The 16813-nt window shown below is 43.8% G+C and overlaps 1 protein-coding gene across 1 annotated transcript in view; it reads right to left on the minus strand.

Annotated features, from left to right (window-relative positions):
- Window positions 1–252: 252 nt before the first annotated feature.
- The window catches only part of LOC138266157 (acyl-CoA dehydrogenase family member 11-like), a 449188-nt gene continuing 432627 nt past the window's right edge, over window positions 253–16813 (minus strand). The window contains exon 15 of the mRNA XM_069214616.1: window positions 253–964. Within this exon, the coding sequence (XP_069070717.1) occupies window positions 838–964 (127 nt within the window). The 3' untranslated portion in view covers window positions 253–837. The remainder of the gene's footprint in view (window positions 965–16813) is intronic.

Here is a 16813-nt window from a genome sequence, read left to right on the forward strand (position 1 = left end):
GTTTCTCTCAAACACTCTCAACCCAAACAAGGGGATTCTACCCTGATGCCTGTTTCTCATTCAGGCAGCATGTCAGCTGAAGTCACTCTCCATCACATACGAAGTTATATATTTACAGATCGCTTTTCTTGGTACACAGAGCCCTAGTTAGTCTAATGGAGGATTTCAAACTGTTACACAGGCTAATTTACTACCAGGCTTAAGTTATAAATTCCCATTTTGTCATACAAATTTGAAGGTCCAACCAAATAGTGAGACATTATTTTACATTTATTTTACTTTTATCATAAATTGTGATCAGAGTTACTATAAATGAAGATCAGCAATGTTCATTTTACAAAAGCAAATCAGACCATTTTACAAAAACATATAGATTTAGGAGACTGTGGTAAGGTGTGATGGGAACTCCACTTGAAGCTCCTGCCTAACAGAAGCTAGTTCCATGAAAGAGAACTAATTTCTAATCAAGGCGAAAACATTTTTAAAAAATCCAACTAAAAGGTGTTGGTTTTGCTTGGTTCCAACAGCGGGTTCAAGTTTGCAGGTACCAATTATCATTGACTCCACAATGGTGGGCTAAGTTCTTGCGTCTTCGTGGAGGATCAAGGTAATCTCTAAGTACTGTTATTGTAGCATATAGTTGTATAATGCTGTAAATCACCAAGCGCTTGTTAAATTTAAGACTAGCAAAGGCTAGTAAAAGTATTAGAGTTATCTTATTAGTTAGCCCACACTGAGCTGAAAATTACTATTAATACTAGGTACACTGTGATCTGTAGCAAGTGTGATACATGCCCGCCAAGGAAGATTTTAAAACGGGCCGTCTTGTTACTTTAGCTATAATTTTCCTTTCAACAGAGGACTACCGTCATAAACCAAACTGGCATCCATCAAAACTGCTTCGCTAGTATAGGAACCAGCTTTCTCTGCGTAGTCCACAGGGCAGAGGTCCTGCTCACACCATCTGAAGAATAAATACAGCACAAATTAATTCTCAACTTAACACAACATACATGAATTAATTAATTAAAGATACTTGTATTGCACTATGGTCACTGACTGGTTTAAATGTGTTTAAAGTTACTTACCTTCTTTAATGCTCTTTCTGGTGGGTACTTTATCTAAGCGCTGATTCCTCGCCTTTAAAATATGCCCAGACTGGAATCACAGTTTTTCAAGCAATAGCTCCCACGTGCATGCAACTGAGGCCACAAGGCTAAACAGCAACTTAGCACTGCCCCAGAGGTAATGCAGCAGAGCCATGTATAGGCACCACTCTTGCTTGCTGATGTCAGTTACAGCATTGTTCTAATTCCTTGCCTTCAGATGTGGGTCAGTTGAGGGAAATCGAAGGTGACAGTGTGCCGAAGTCTAACCTGGGACTTTTTAATGTGCAAAGATCCACTTCACAGGATGGCGGAGGGCTGTGAGAGATCTGTGTTTAGAGTATCCCCCAGAAAAAAAAACATTACCGAAGGCAAGGAACTTGTAATTCTAATTGCAGGTTTCTTCTCTTTAGCATAGATTCCTATGCAATAGCTCCCAACAGGTCTGAGGAACGGATGCACATCAAAAAGGCCTGCTGGAGGGGAGCTAGAGCTTGGTTAATGTGAACACTCACACCCAGTATGTGGTCTGGCAGCTGTCTAACATGGAAACATCCCTCTCTAATGGTGGCCTTAGCTCTGGCGGAATAAGCCTGTAGACATTAAGGGGGTTTCTTCTTGGCAGGGCGTAACTCAATATTTTACATAGAACAATTCATCTTGACAGAGTACTCTTCTGTATCGCTTTTCCCTTTTCAGAACCAGAAAAATGCACGAAGAGCTGAACTTGGACACAGTACTGTCCCATCTGTTAAAAACAGAAGTGTAAAGGTCTTTTAGGAAAGAAAATGAAGTCCGTCCTCCTCTTTGGAAGGGTGAGGCAGAGAGAAAAATGCCAGTGTAGAAAGTAAATGTTTGATGTGAAAGTGTAATACCACTTTAGGTAGAAAATTGGCCAAGATCGGCAGCACCAATTTGTGTCTGGAGAGAACCCAGGGGTATATTTTCAAAAAATTAAAGCAATACAGTTAGCACGTAAATATTCTGTGTTGCATTGTGTGAATGGGGAAGAGCAGATCTACACCATGTCTTCAAAGAAATAGCGCATTTTTCTCTCTTCATGTGCTGGCACACTTATGGATGCCTAGTGCCAACGCAGGCACCTTTGCATCACAGTGCCATAATATCTGTGTTAAGGTCAGGAATGAGTACCTTCATACACAACAACTCTCCTCTGAGGCTATTTCCTTTTTGCATGTGTGCTGAAGCGTGCCGTACTCATGCAAAGAGGAAATAACACTGAGAAATAATTATATTTTTCCTCAATATGCCAGCCTCAGGCAGGAGCACCATTTTGGCACAAACTCATGTCTACACGTCTTTGTCTAAGATGACTGAAGATGTTCTGATGGACCCTTATAGCTGCAGGTTCCTCAACCTCACAATATCCCCAGACTGGATCCATAGAATTTCAACAGCAGACCTCCCATGCGCTCGAGGTGGCATTGTGTGGCTCCACCTAAGCTTCATGCACCTGGATGTGATGGAACAGTGAATCATATAAGTGCCACCTCTGTATGCTGACATTAGTTCCTTTCTTCCACACTTTCCGATGTGGATTCAGTACTCCGCTCCCAACATTTGTTGTTCGTATGACAACTTTAAATTATGCACAGTGTGCTAGGAAATCATGGCTCGCTGAACACCACAGGCTTCAAACTGTGATAAGACTGCTGAAAGCAGATGTCAGTCATGAGCCCACATGATCCAAAACCGGAAGGTGAAGCTTTACATCGCCGATACAAAAAGAGATCATGGTCAAAAGTCAGGTTTCTATCCTAGTCACTAGGCTTTTCGTAAAAACAATCCACTTCCTGGTTCAAGTCTCCAGGTACATCAAAGTCCAAATGAAACCATACAAAGATGAGGCAGGACTCAACCCCATCATGCCTCCCTTTGATAGTCACTATGAAGATTCTTAGCACTCACCTGATGGTCAAAGCTGTAATAGATGGATGTGGAGCTGATGCTTAAGTACCACACAAGTACCACATATACATCAACAGCTATCCTTCTCTGAATCCTAATCCCTTACTACCCCTCGTGCTACCCTTCCATGAACCCTAAAAGCCCATTATTACCACTTACTGCCACCCTTCCCTGAACACAAAACCCCTTTCTGCCCTTTTATGCTATCCATTCCTGAATCCTAAAAACCTCAAACACTTTAATGCTACCTGAACCCTAAATAGTCCTTTTTATTCCTTAACTCTACCCTTCCCTGAACATAAAAATCTTTTACTTTCACATATTGCTACCCTTTTCTGAACGCCAAAAATCCCTTACTAGTCCCCCACTTTCCCCACCTCACTATAAGTGTCCCTCTCAACTTTAGCAGGAGGATGCCCCATGATCCCTCTTCCCAGTACACAAACCTTTGCCCTATAAACATGACAATGTTTGCTGTTTTGTTTTTTGTAGCCACAATTTTTTCAGTCTGCTTTTTTTCCCCAAAAACATTTTTACTGCAAACCCATTTATTATACAATCATCGGCTGCAATATAGGCTCATCAGGGGCACAGAATCTGCTGATGCTCCTTTCCACTGACAAAGACAAAAAGTCCATTACTATTCCTTGATCTCTCTACCGCAAATGGCACAGGAGACCAAGGAATACACCTGTTAAAAATTGAAAACTGGATAGGTGTGTCCGGAACTGTCTTGGCATGGATTTAGTCTTTTCTTGCCAATCGTAGTAAAAAATAACAATCAGCTCATGCTCAATCTTTGTTATGGAAAATACCAACCCCGGCCTCAAAAGCCCAGATAATAAGTTTAACATCCCTCTGTGCATGAATCACATCCTCCATTATATGAAAGAGAGTTTCTCATGTATGAACAGATCCAAAAGAGACTTCCTGATGATGGAGTGCAATTCATTTGGCTCTCTGACATTCTACCACCACGTCAATTTATTCAAAGAAAGTCCCCTTCTGATCACTAAGCTCTATTTCTGAACCAGGTCATCAGAGTGTCTTCTCCCGAGTTCAAAATGTTGTTCCTCTTCTACTAACCGAGCACTGTGAGGAACTTACAAGAGAATGAGTCATCATAAGCCTTGACTACTGGGAGGTCATCTACTCCGGGCTCTTTAAGAACCTCATTGAAAGGCTACAAAACCAGGTGACGATAATGTGCTTGAACCTGCACAAACATGACCACTCCAGACCAGCATTGACTAGAAGCTAATGTACTTTTCACTGTCCACACAGCACACAGAGATAATTTTTCTAACAATTTACATACATTAGCTCCTGATTATTCACCTAGGAAACTACACTTGATGAGTGCAAGCCTCACCGCCCAAAGATCTTTCACATAGTTTAAACACACAAGGAGATCTTTAAGATCAGAACACATGCTTCAGAATGCTCTGTACCCAATCCCGAGCACTGAATCAAACTTTATTCTTGGCACTATATAGCACTTTTCAAACTTGCTACATCCGAGTTATATGTAGTGAAGGGAATGCGACTGAAGAACATCGGGCAAAGTTTCTCCCTTATCAATCGGATTCGAACATGCTCGCAGAAGAGAACAAAGTTGACTTTTCCTCCACTACAATTTCAATGCTCTGATGTAAAGAAATTTAGACTTTAGACATGCATTCCTTAATACAACTCCAAAATACAGAATTAATAAATGCATAGGTTTTCAGAAGAATAAAGAAATGACAACACCTTGAGATCTATTTAATATTTAAAAGAAATTAAGCTAGGCTTTTGATGGCCATTTATTGCCAGATGCAGGTGAAATGTCCAGTTGAAAATACGTATCGAAATTATTAAAACTATGCAGTAATCAGAGTCGAAACACCAGTTTGTTAATCCTCATTATTTGGTAATGAAGAGCTATTCTCCCACCACGAAAATTACTGATGCCCGCGCAATCCATAATGCCAAGGTGTTGAAATTTTGGCCCAATTATGGGGCAAAAAAATAAGACACCTAGTCAGGTTTCATTAATTAACAGAAAATCTAGCTTGTCACAATTTAGATGACATGTTTATACATAGACTTGATGGTAATTAGAAAACAACTGCATGGCTGACTATGTTACTACTATTCTACAGCATCTCTCCTGTTCATAAAATTCAACATCTTGCCCTTCCGTTGTTGTGAAACAACATACAGAGAAGCAACAAAATTAATTTGGTAAGATGTGTGACAGCGAATAACACACGTTTTTGTGCATACTAGCGCCTGTACACAACTAAAAGGAGCACTTTCCGGACATACAGGCACCCACAAACTGGAAGCTGTCATGAGTCTGTGGACTAGGATTAATGGAATTACCATGAAGGTAAATGTATCTGTCAGAAAATATTTTCACTGAAATTGCAAAGGAACAGAAGCTGAACTCAATGTCCCTCCACCAGTAGACCCACGCAATAAAAAGAATACTGTCTGCGCAAGGCAACAGCAGGGGTGGAAGGGGAAGTGGAGTGAAAAAACAAGAGAGACTGCCTTGTAGAGATGGTTTTCTCTGTCTTCTATTCTGATCTACTCTGATTGATAGGTCTACGTTGCCAGAGCACATGCTATGCAGTACCTGTATTTAAACAAGCATTTGCAATGCAATGGGTCTCACAAATGCTCAAGTTAGAGCTATTAGCGTTGTAAACTCATAATCAGACTTTTTTTTGCCACATAAACTGAAAATGAAAAGTAAAACAATTTCACATAAGCGAGCTGACGGCCGCCATGAGCGTGAAAGAGAAACGAAGTTCGCTCAAAGTCAAACTTATCGGCAATAGTGCAATTATCCATGTAGCATGGTCGATGTCATGCAAATCGCTTGACTACTGCCCAGCGAGATCGTGCTGCGTAGGAAATAAAAAGAAAGAGTAGTCTAGAAGCCATTCGGAAAATACGGCGCCTCATATGTTTTCAGTAGGTTACCGGTGCTCTCAGGGAGGGCTAAACACTGGAAAAGGCATGACGTATGCATGCCTTCCACTAATGAAACCAAGCAAATTTTAAAAGGCAAGCCCACAAACAAACCAAACTGATGGGCGTGGTTAAAAACCCACAGAGAGATTACAACAGGGGCCAGAGCGCCTTTGCGCTCGACCCTAAAAATGAATGCATGCATAAGAACTCATTTGTAATAAGATAACAATTAAATACAAACATATAAATCAGTACATAACAAATGCATGTTTACCCCTGAATTACAAGGCAAGTGTCTCTCTAAACTACACTCGGCGAGTGAAAGTTTAAAGTCTTTTTGGTGGAGAAGAAGAAGAACTCTACTAGAAGATATTCTAAAAGTTTTTATCCAGTAGAAACTGCTAGCAGAAACAAGTGTCTTATATTTATATTTCTCTCTCTCTCTCTCTCTCTCTCTCTCTCTCTCTCTCTCTCTCTCTCTCTCTATATATATATATATATATATATATATATATGGAAAATGTCACTTACCCAGTGTACATCTGTTCGTGGCATGTTCTGCTGCAGATTAACATGCTATGCACAGGTCCTGCCATCTAGTGTTGGGCTCGGAGTGTTACAAGTTGTTTTTCTTCAAAGAAGTGTTTTCGAGTCATTGGATCGAGTGACTCCTCCTCTTCGGCTCCATTGCGCATGGGCATCGACTCCATCTTAGATTGTTTTCCCGCAGAGGGTAAGGTAGGAGTGATAGAGTGTAAAGAAAGAGATGTCCAAGCAAATGGAATAGAGATATATATACATATGTACAAATTCAAGTGTAACTTAAACGGCTACAGGCTCCAGACCAGGAGGGAGGGCGCATGTGAATCTGCAGCGGAACATGCCACAAACAGATGTGCACTGGGTAAGCGACATTTTCCGTTCAATGGCATGTGTAGCTGCAGATGCACATGCTATGCATAGACTACAAAGCAGTTTTCCTCCCATAAGCGGTGGTCAGCCTGTCGGAGTTGAAGTTGTTTCAAATAGTGTTCTTTGCACAGCCTGGCCTACTGTGGCTTGTTGTGTTGCTAACACATCTACACAGTAATGCTTGGTAAATGTATGGGGTGTTGACCAAGTGGCTGCTTTACAGATTTCTGTCATTGGTATATTTCTTAGAAGTGCAATTGTTGCTCCTTTCTTCCTGGTGGGGTGTGCTTTTGGTGTTACTAATAGCTGTCTTTTAGCTTTTAGGTAACAGGTTTGGCTGCACTTTACTATCCATTTGGCTAGTCCTTGTTTTGAGATAGGATTACCAGTATGGGGTTTTTGGAATGTGACAAATAACTGTTTAGTTTTTCTAAATGATTTTGTTTTGTCAATGTAATACATTAAAGCTCTTTTAATGTCTAATGTATGGAGCGCTCTTTCTGCTACTGAGTCTGGCTGTTCGAATAAGACTGGAAGTTCCACTGTTTGATTTATATAAAACGGTGAGACGACTTTAGGTAGAAATTTTGGGTTTGTGCGAAGTACAACTTTGTTTGTGTACTTGTATAAAGGGTTGTTCAATAGTGAATGCTTGTATTTCACTAACTCTTCGTAATGAAGTGATTGCAATGAGGAATGCTACTTTCCAAGTTAGATATTGAATCTGACAAGAGTGCATGGGTTGAAACGGTGAACCCATGAGCCGTGTGAGTACAATATTGAGATTCCATGAAGGCACTGGTGGTGTTCTTGGAGGTATGATACGTTTTAGCCCTTCCATGAAGGCTTTGATAACAGGGACTCTAAATAGAGACTTGTTTTGTATATTTTGTAAATAGGCTGAAATAGCTGTGAGATGTATTTTAATGGATGAAAAAGCTAAATTCGCTTTTTGTAGATGAAGTAAGTAACCTACAATGTCTTGTATGGATGCGGAAAGAGGTGTTATGTGTTTGGATTGACAGTAAAAGACAAACCTTTTCCATTTGTTTGCATAGCACTGCCTGGTAGTGGGTTTTCTTGCTTGTTTAATTACTTCCATACATTCTGGTGGAAGATGTAGATATCCAAACTCTAAGACTTCAGGAGCTAGATTGCTATATTGAGTATTGCTGGATTTAGGTGCCTGATCAGTTGTTTGTTTTGTGTCAACAGATCCGGCCTGTTTGGTAGCTTGATGTGTGGTACTAGTGATAGGTCTAACAATGTCGTGTACCATGGCTGATGTGCCCACGTTGGCACTATAAGTATGAGTTTGTTTTGACGCAGTTTGTTGACCAGAAATGGAATGAGCAGGAGAGGGGGAAAATCGTAAGCAAATATCCCTGACCAGTTGATCCATAGAGCATTGCCCTTGGATATAGGGTGTGGGAACCTGGATGCGAAGCTTTGGCATTTTGGCTGGTGGCAAATAGATCTATGTTTGGTGTTCCCCATTGGCGAACGTACTTGTGAAGTACCTGGGGGTGAATTTCCCACTCGTGTGTTTGCTGATGATCCCGGCTGAGAACATCTGCTAATTGATTGTGAATCCCTGGAATGTACTGTTCTACAGGGTGAATGTTGTTGTGAACTGCCCAATGCCAATTTTTTTGTGCTAAAAGACAAAGTTGTGATGAGTGGGTTCCTTCCTGTTTGTTTAGGTAGTACATTGTAGTCATATTGTCTGTTTTGATGAGAATGTGTTTGTGAACGAGAAGAGGTTGAAAGGCTTTGAGTGCTAGGAATACAGCTAGCAATTCAAAGTGGTTTATGTGAAGGTGTTTGTTGTCCCATTGTCCCTGAATGTTGTGATTGTTGAGGTGTGCTCCCCATACAATCATTGATGCATCTGTTGTAAGTGTGGCTTGAGGCACAGGGTCTTGAAATGGTCGCCCTTTGTTTAAATTTGTGGAATTCCACCGCTGAAGCGAGATGTGTGTTTGGCGGTCTATCAACACTAGAGCTTGAAGTTGACCATGTGCCTGTGACCATTGTTTTGCAAGGCACTGTTGTAAGGGCTGCATGTTTAATCTTGCATTGGGGACAATGGCGATGCATGATGCCATCATGCCCAACAGTTTCATGACAAATTTGACTGTGTACTGTTGGTTTGGCTGGATTTGTGGCAACATATTGTGGAATGATTGTACCCTTTGTGGACTTGGGCTTGCAAGTGCTGTTTGGGTATTTAATATGGCTCCTGAATCTGCACTGGTTGTAAGTGAGATTTTTGGTAGTTTATTGCGAACCCTAGTGTGTGTAGGGTCTGTATTACATAACGTGTATGGTGTTGACACTGTGTTTGACTGTTGGATTTTATTAGCCAGTCACAAGATATGGAAAGACACGTATATGTTGCCTTGTTATGTAGGCTGCGACTACGGCAAGGCATTTTGTAAATACACTGGGAGCTGTTGTTATCCTGAAAGGTAACATCTTGAACTGGTAATGTTTTCCTTGTATTACAAACTTGAGATATTTTCTGTGTGCTGGATGGATGGGTATGTGAAAATACGCATCTTTGAGATCCAGTGTTGCCATAAAATCTTGTTGTTGTAACAGTGGGACTACATCCTGTAGTGTTACCATGTGAAAGTGTTCTGATAGGATGTAAAGATGGGGAGTTCTGAGATCTAGTATTGGTCTCAATGTTCCGTCTTTTTGGGGAATGAGGAAATACAGGGAGTAAACCCCTCTTCCTTTTTGATGATGTGGTACAAGCTCTATGGCTTGTTTGAGTAGTAATGATTGTACCTCTGCTTGCAACATTGAACTGTGTTGGGAGGAGAGTTTGTGTGGTTTTGGAGGTATATCTGGAGGAATGTGTGCAAATTTTATGCAGTAACCATGTTGGATAATGGATACGACCCAATAGTCTGTTGTGATGGGTAACCAGTGTGTGTGGAACTTTTGCAGTCTTCCTCCCACAGGGGAAGTGTGGTGAGGGAAGATGTGGAGCAAGTCACTGCTTGGTGTGTGTGGTTTGCTTTGAGGGCTGATATTTTCCCCTAGTTCTGGGAAATTGTCCCCTGTAGGTTCCTTGAAACCCCCCTCTTTGGTACTGTGGCTGGTAAGACGGTTTGGATTGTGAGGTAGATGCCTCAGATGTTTGGGCTCTAAATCCTCCCCTATATTGAGGCTTTCGAAATGAGCCTCTGTACTGTGTTGAGTAAAGCGCTCCCATAGCTTTAGCAGTGTCGGCGTCCTTTTTCATTTTTTCAATGGCTGTATCAACCTGTGTGCCAAACAGCTGTTTTTCATTAAATGGCATGTTAAGAACAGCTTGCTGGATTTCAGGTTTAAAGCCTGATGACCGAAGCCATGCGTGTCGTCTAATGGTGACTGCTGTATTGATAGTTCTTGCGTCTGTGTCTGCGGAGTCTAACGCTGACCTGATTTGATTATTCGTAATGGCCTGCCCTTCCTCGACTGTCTGCTGTGCTCTTTTCTGTTGATCCTTGGGGAGATGCTGGATGATGTCTTTCATTTTGTCCCAGTGGGCCCTATCGTATATAGCTATTATCACTTGGGAATTGGCGATTCTCCATTGATTAGCCGCTTGTGATGCTACTATTTTACCAGCAGCATCAAATTATTTGCTTTCTTTATCTGGTGGCGGTGCGTGACCAGAAGACTGGGAGTTAGCCCTTTTCCTTGCTGCGCTGACCACTACGGAATCTGGGGGTAGCTGTTGGGTAATAAAAGCTGGGTCAGAAGGAGGCGGCTTATATTTCTTTTCTATCCTAGGAGGATTGCTCTTGCCTTAACTGGTTCATGAAAGATTTGATGTGCATGTTTTAGCATACCAGGAAGCATGGGAAGACTCTGGTATGTGGTGTGAGTTGAGGAGCACGTATTAAATAGAAAATCATCCTCAAGAAGTTCTGTGTGCATGGCTACGTTATGGTATGACGCTGCCCTACCTAGAACCTGAGTGTATGAGGTGCTATCCTCTGGGGGTGATTGTAGGAAAGTACCATCTTGCCTTGCAGGGTACCCCCCTATTTCACTGTATATATGTTGTTTTAGTCTATGTGTCACTGGGACCCTGGGCTCATAAGTATGTGCCCTGTATGTGTTCCCTGTGTGACGCCTAACTGTCTCACTGAGGCTTTGCTAACCAGAACCTCAGTGGTTATGCTCTCTCTGCTTTCCAAATTTGTCACTAACAGGCTAGTGACTAAATTTACCAATTCACATTGGCATACTAGTACACCCATATAATTCCCTAGTATATGGTACTGAGGTACCCAGGGTATTGGGGTTCCAGGAGATCCCTATGGGCTGCAGCATTTCTTTTGCCACCCATAGGGAGCTCTGACAATTCTTACACAGGCCTGCCAGTGCAGCCTGAGTGAAATAACGTCCATGTTATTTCACAGCCATTTACCACTGCACTTAAGTAACTTATAAGTCACCTATATGTCTAACCTTCACCTGGTGAAGGTTGGGAACAAAGTTACTTAGTGTGTGTGGGCACCCTGGCACTAGCCAAGGGCCCCCACATCGTTCAGGGCAAATTCACCGGACTTTGTGAGTGCGGGGACACCATTACACGCGTGCACTACACATAGGTCACTACCTATGTGTAGCGTCACAATGGTAACTCCGAACATGGCCATGTAACATGTCTAAGATCATGGAATTGTCCCCCCAATACCATTCTGGTATTGGGGGGACAATTCCATGATCTCCCGGGTCTCTAGCACAGTACCCGGGTACTGTCAAACTGCCTTTCCGGGGTCTCCACTGCAGCTGCTGCTGCTGCCAACCCCTCAGACAGGTTTCTGCCCTCCTGGGGTCCTGGCAGCCCTGGCCCAGGAAGGCAGAACAAAGGATTTCCTCTGAGAGAGGGTGTTACACCCTCTCCCTTTGGAAATAGGTTTGCAGGCTGGGAAGGAGTAGCCTCCCCCAGCCTCTGGAAATGCTTTGATGGGCACAGATGGTGCCCATCTCTGCATAAGCCAGTCTACACCGGTTCAGGGATCCCCCAGCCCTGCTCTGGCGTGAAACTGGACAAAGGAAAGGGGAGTGACCACTCCCAGGGGAGGTGCCCAGAGCTCCTCCAGTGTGTCCCAGACCTCTGCCATCTTGGAAACAGAGGTGTTAGGGGCACACTGGACTGCTCTGAGTGGCCAGTGCAAGCAGGTGACGCCAGAGGCTCCTTCTGATAGGCTCTTACCTCTCTTGGTAGCCAATCCTCCTAACCTGGTAGCCAAACCTCCTTTTCTGGCTATTTAGGGTCTCTGCTTTGGGGAATTCTTGAGATAACGAATGCAAGAGCTCACCAGAGTTCCTCTGCATCTCCCTCTTCACCTTCTACCAAAGGATCGACCGCTAACTGCTCAGGACGCCTGCAAAACCAAAACAAAGTAGCAAGACGACTACTAGCAACATTGTAGCGCCTCATCCTGCCGGCTTTCTCGACTGTTTCCAGGTGGTACATGCTCTGGGGGTAGCCTGCCTTCACCCTGCACCAGAAGCTCCGAAGAAATCTCCCGTGGGTCGACGGAATCTTCCCCCTGCTAATGCAGGCACCAAAAGACTGCAACACTGGTCCTCTGGGTCCCCTCTCATCCTGACGAGCGTGGTCCCTGGAACTCAGCAACTCTGTCCAAGTGACTCCCACAGTCCAGTGACTCTTCAGTCCAAGTTTGGTGGAGGTAAGTCCTTGCCTCCCCACGCTAGACTGCATTGCTGGGTACCGCGTGATTTGCAGCTGCTCCGGCTCCTGTGCACTCTTCCAGGATTTTCTTCATGCACAGCCAAGCCTGGGTCCCCGGCACTCCTTCCTGGAGTGCACAACCTTCTGAGTTGTCCTCTGGCGTCGTGGGACTCCCTTTTGTGACTTCGCGTGGACTCCGATTCACTTTTCTTCTAAGTGCCTGTTCAGGTACTTTTGCGGGTGCTACCTGCTTCTGTGAGGGCTGCCTAAGTTGCTGGGCGCCCCCTCGGTCTCCTCCTCCAAGTGGCAACATCCTGGTCCCTCCTGGACCACAGCAGCACCCAAAAACCTGTACCGCGACTCTTGCAGCTAGCAAGGCTTGTTTGCGGTCTTTCTGCGTGTGAACACCTCTGCAAGCTTCATCGCGACGTGGGACATCCATCCTCCAAGGGAGAAGTTCCTAGTCCTCTTCTTTCTTGCAGAACTCCATGCTTCTTCCAACCGGTGGCAGCTTCCTTGCACCTTCAGCTGGCATTTCCTGGGCTCCTGCCCACTCCCCACACTGTCGCGATTATTGGACTTGGTCCCCTTGTCTTACAGGTACTCAGGTCCGGAAATCCACTGTTGTTGCATTGCTGGTGTTTGTTCTTCCTGCAGAATCCCCCTATCACGACTCCTGTGCTCTCTGGGGGTAGTAGGTGTACTTTACACCTACTTTTCAGGGTCTTGGGGTGGGCTATTTTTCTAACCCTCACTGTTTTCTTACAGTACCAGCGACCCTCTACAAGCTCACATAGGTTTGGGGTCCATTTGTGGTTCGCACTACACTTTTGGAGTATATGGTTTGTGTTGCCCCTATACCTACCTATGTGCTCCTATTGCAATCTATTGTAATTCTACATTGTTTGCATTACTGTTCTTGCTATTACTTACCTAATTTTGGTTTGTGTACATATATTTTGTGTATATAACTTATCCTCATACTGAGGGTACTCACTGAGATACTTTTGTCATATTGTCATAAAAATAAAGGCCCATATTTATACTTTTTTAGCGCCGCATTTGCGCCGCTTTTTGACGCAAAAGCTGCGCAAACTAACAAAGTACAATTGCATTTTGTAAGTTTGCGCTGCTTTTGCGCCAAAAAGCGGCACAAATGCGGCACTAAAAAAGTATAAATATGGGCCAAAGTACCTTTATTTTTAGTAACTCTGTGTATTGTGTTTTCTTATGATATTGTGCATATGACACCAGTGGTATAGTAGGAGCTTTACATGTCTCCTAGTTCAGCCTAAGCTGCTTTGCCATAGCTACCTTCTATCAGCCTAAGTTGCTAGAAACACCTCTTCTACACTAATAAGGGATAACTGGGCCTGGCACAAGGTGTAAGTACCTCTGGTACCCACTACAAGCCAGGCCAGCCTCCTACAGTGATGGCTTTGACGGATAGCACTCTGGACTATTGTCAGAAATGGGACCATCATAAAGGTCCCATGAGTCGACATCATCTTGGTGTGACTCTGCAGAGTGCAGTGGAGACTGTGCAGTGGGGGTAATAGGTGGAGAGACAGTTAGTTGAGGAGAATGAGGAGAAGACTGGTGAGGTGAGAACTGAGGAAGTGGAGATTTTTGTCTGGGTTTTGGCACTTTAGCCGGTGGCTGGTCAGTGTCCAAATGTCCTTGAAAGGCCAGCTTCCTCTTTGTTTTTAGAGGAGGTTCAGTGAGGATCTTGCCAGTGTCTTTATGAATTTGAATTCTGGCCTGTTTTTCATCAAATTCCTCCATTTGCATAAGTTCCTTCGCAAATCTATGGCTTTCTTTCAATTGTTTTGAAAGTCCATGCTCCTCTGTATATATGGGTCTTTTTGGCTCCAAAGCCAGTTTCCCCGGGATCGAAAGGCCTGGAGTAGACGTTGGCATCGGCTCCGAGAAGGATTTTCGAGGCTTCGACTCGATGGGTCCGTGCTTGACTATTACGGAGCCTGTGCTTCGGCTCGATTCCGAAGGCTTCAGTGGCGTGGCCTTTCTCGGTGCCAAAGTTGTTGCTTGGTCACCGGCAGTCTTTTTACAGGTGGAGCCATGGCCTTCCGGCAGTGGTGTCCCCGAGGCCTTGTGTTTGGGCTTGGATGGGGCAGGCGTACTCACGTGCTGGCCCGCTGTGATTGGTCTGTCGTTGTCGGACTCGTGCTCGGAGTCGGACCCCCGAACGGAGACTGCGGTGTGCATCATCTCCTCCTCTTCTGCGTCGAGGGGTTCAGTGCTTCTCGAGGCCATTTCCAACCTTCGCGCTCTTCGGTCTCGTAGAGTCTTTTTTGAGCGGAAGGATTTGCAGGCCTCGCAAGTATCCTTTCGGTGGTCTGGAGATAGACACAGGTTACAGACTAGATGCTGGTCCGTATACGGGAACTTGGCGTGGCACCGAGGGCAGAATCGAAACGGTGGCTGGGTCCATGAGGCTTCGACAAGGCTTTGGTCGGGCCGACCAGGCCCGAGTTGGGTGCAGGTGCCCCGAAGGGCAAGTAGAGAGCTGTATTCGCTGGTACCGAAGTGTGGATGATAGATGGTACGCGATCGAAAACAATACCAACGAATTTAGAGAGTTAGAGTACTTTTCCGACTCGAACTACCGGAGCGAAAAGAAACACGTCCGAACGCGATGGTGGAAAGAAAACAATCTAAGATGGAGTCGATGCCCATGCGCAATGGAGCCGAAGAGGAGGAGTCACTCGATCCCGTGACTCGAAAACACTTCTTCGAAGAAAAACAACTTGTAACACTCCGAGCCCAACACTAGATGGCAGGACCTGTGCATAGCATGTGTATCTGCAGCTACACATGCCATCGAACATATACATACACACACACATTATTTACATTGCTGTGGCTTTTTAAACTTCCTATTTTATTCCACAAATATTTGTGCTTTTTTTGTCTTGTAAAATCCAGTTTCTTAGAATGGAATAGAATAATACAGAACGATGAGCGGAAGGTAAATACAGTGTTATCCGGAATGTCTCAAATGCTCTCTGCTAAGGCGATCTTTGAGTGGTGAGCATATGAGGAAAGTGAGACAGTACTTGAATCTTTGCAGACAGAAAACAAGCCGTTAAGTAGCGTTCATCTCAAAGACTGCTGCCGTGCGTCGTTTAATGTGAAAGATTTTCTGTGGAAGATGCACTGGTTGTCAATAAACAAAGCTTAATTCGGACAAAAGCCAAACATGAAGGCGCTCCAAATATTCAGGAAAATGGCGCAATGTTCACACGCCCAATGGAGACACTCACATAAGGGCTGTGGGATAATTTCTTCTTCAAGAAAAATGCGCAAAGGAGAGACACTACCAAACTCTCTCAGGACAACAGTTGAAGTGCGATGTCTTGTTCTAGAGCACGCACGCTGGAAGCTGCAGGCTCTGCGCGAGCTCAAAGACTACTCACTGCTCACTTTACACCCGGTGAGCCGAAACCAGTAGAAGAACTAAATGAATTCAAGCACATTTTCAAAGCCAAAATAGTCCACGTGGGGATTGTTTCTAGTGTGGATACTTCTGCGCTTTTACCAATTTTGCCTGTCTTCCTTCTTTCCCTAGTCAAACAGGATTACTTTAGAAGCCATTCCAGAGTGATTGGATGATCATCCAACCACACTAGAAGTCATTTTCACATCATCAGGCATCATCAAGCTCTTGAAGTCATCAGCAAGTTTGCTTGATGATTTGAGGATGACCTGAAAATGACCATCTGATTACTTCAGAAGCTGGGATTGTTTCTGATGACTTTGAAATGCGCATCTGATGACTTCACTTAATTAAATTATTTCTGATGATTTGAAAATGAGTACCTGATTACTTCTCAAGCACTAACAAAGTGAAATTGTTACTGATGATTTACAGATGTTTATTTCATGACGACAGCAACAATTTTTGTTCAATTTTTTGTTAGAAAGGTTCAACAAGTCACGTTATTCCTGATTATTGTTTTCCTACTACTGCACAACCAAAGCCATTTGGATAGTGAATGAATTTTACATTAGATACAGGATTAACTATTCACATAAGTACATTTTAAGCACACTGATAGGACTATAGAGAGGAACAAAGGGCCAGATGTAGGAAGGTTCCCTTTTGCGAGTTGCAAATTGCGAGTCCCAGCGACTCACAATTTGCAACTCGCAAAGGAAATGCAGAAAGGTGTCT

The sequence above is a fragment of the Pleurodeles waltl genome, chromosome 11 (assembly GCF_031143425.1).
Source record: "Pleurodeles waltl isolate 20211129_DDA chromosome 11, aPleWal1.hap1.20221129, whole genome shotgun sequence".
Lineage (NCBI taxonomy): Eukaryota > Metazoa > Chordata > Amphibia > Caudata > Salamandridae > Pleurodeles > Pleurodeles waltl.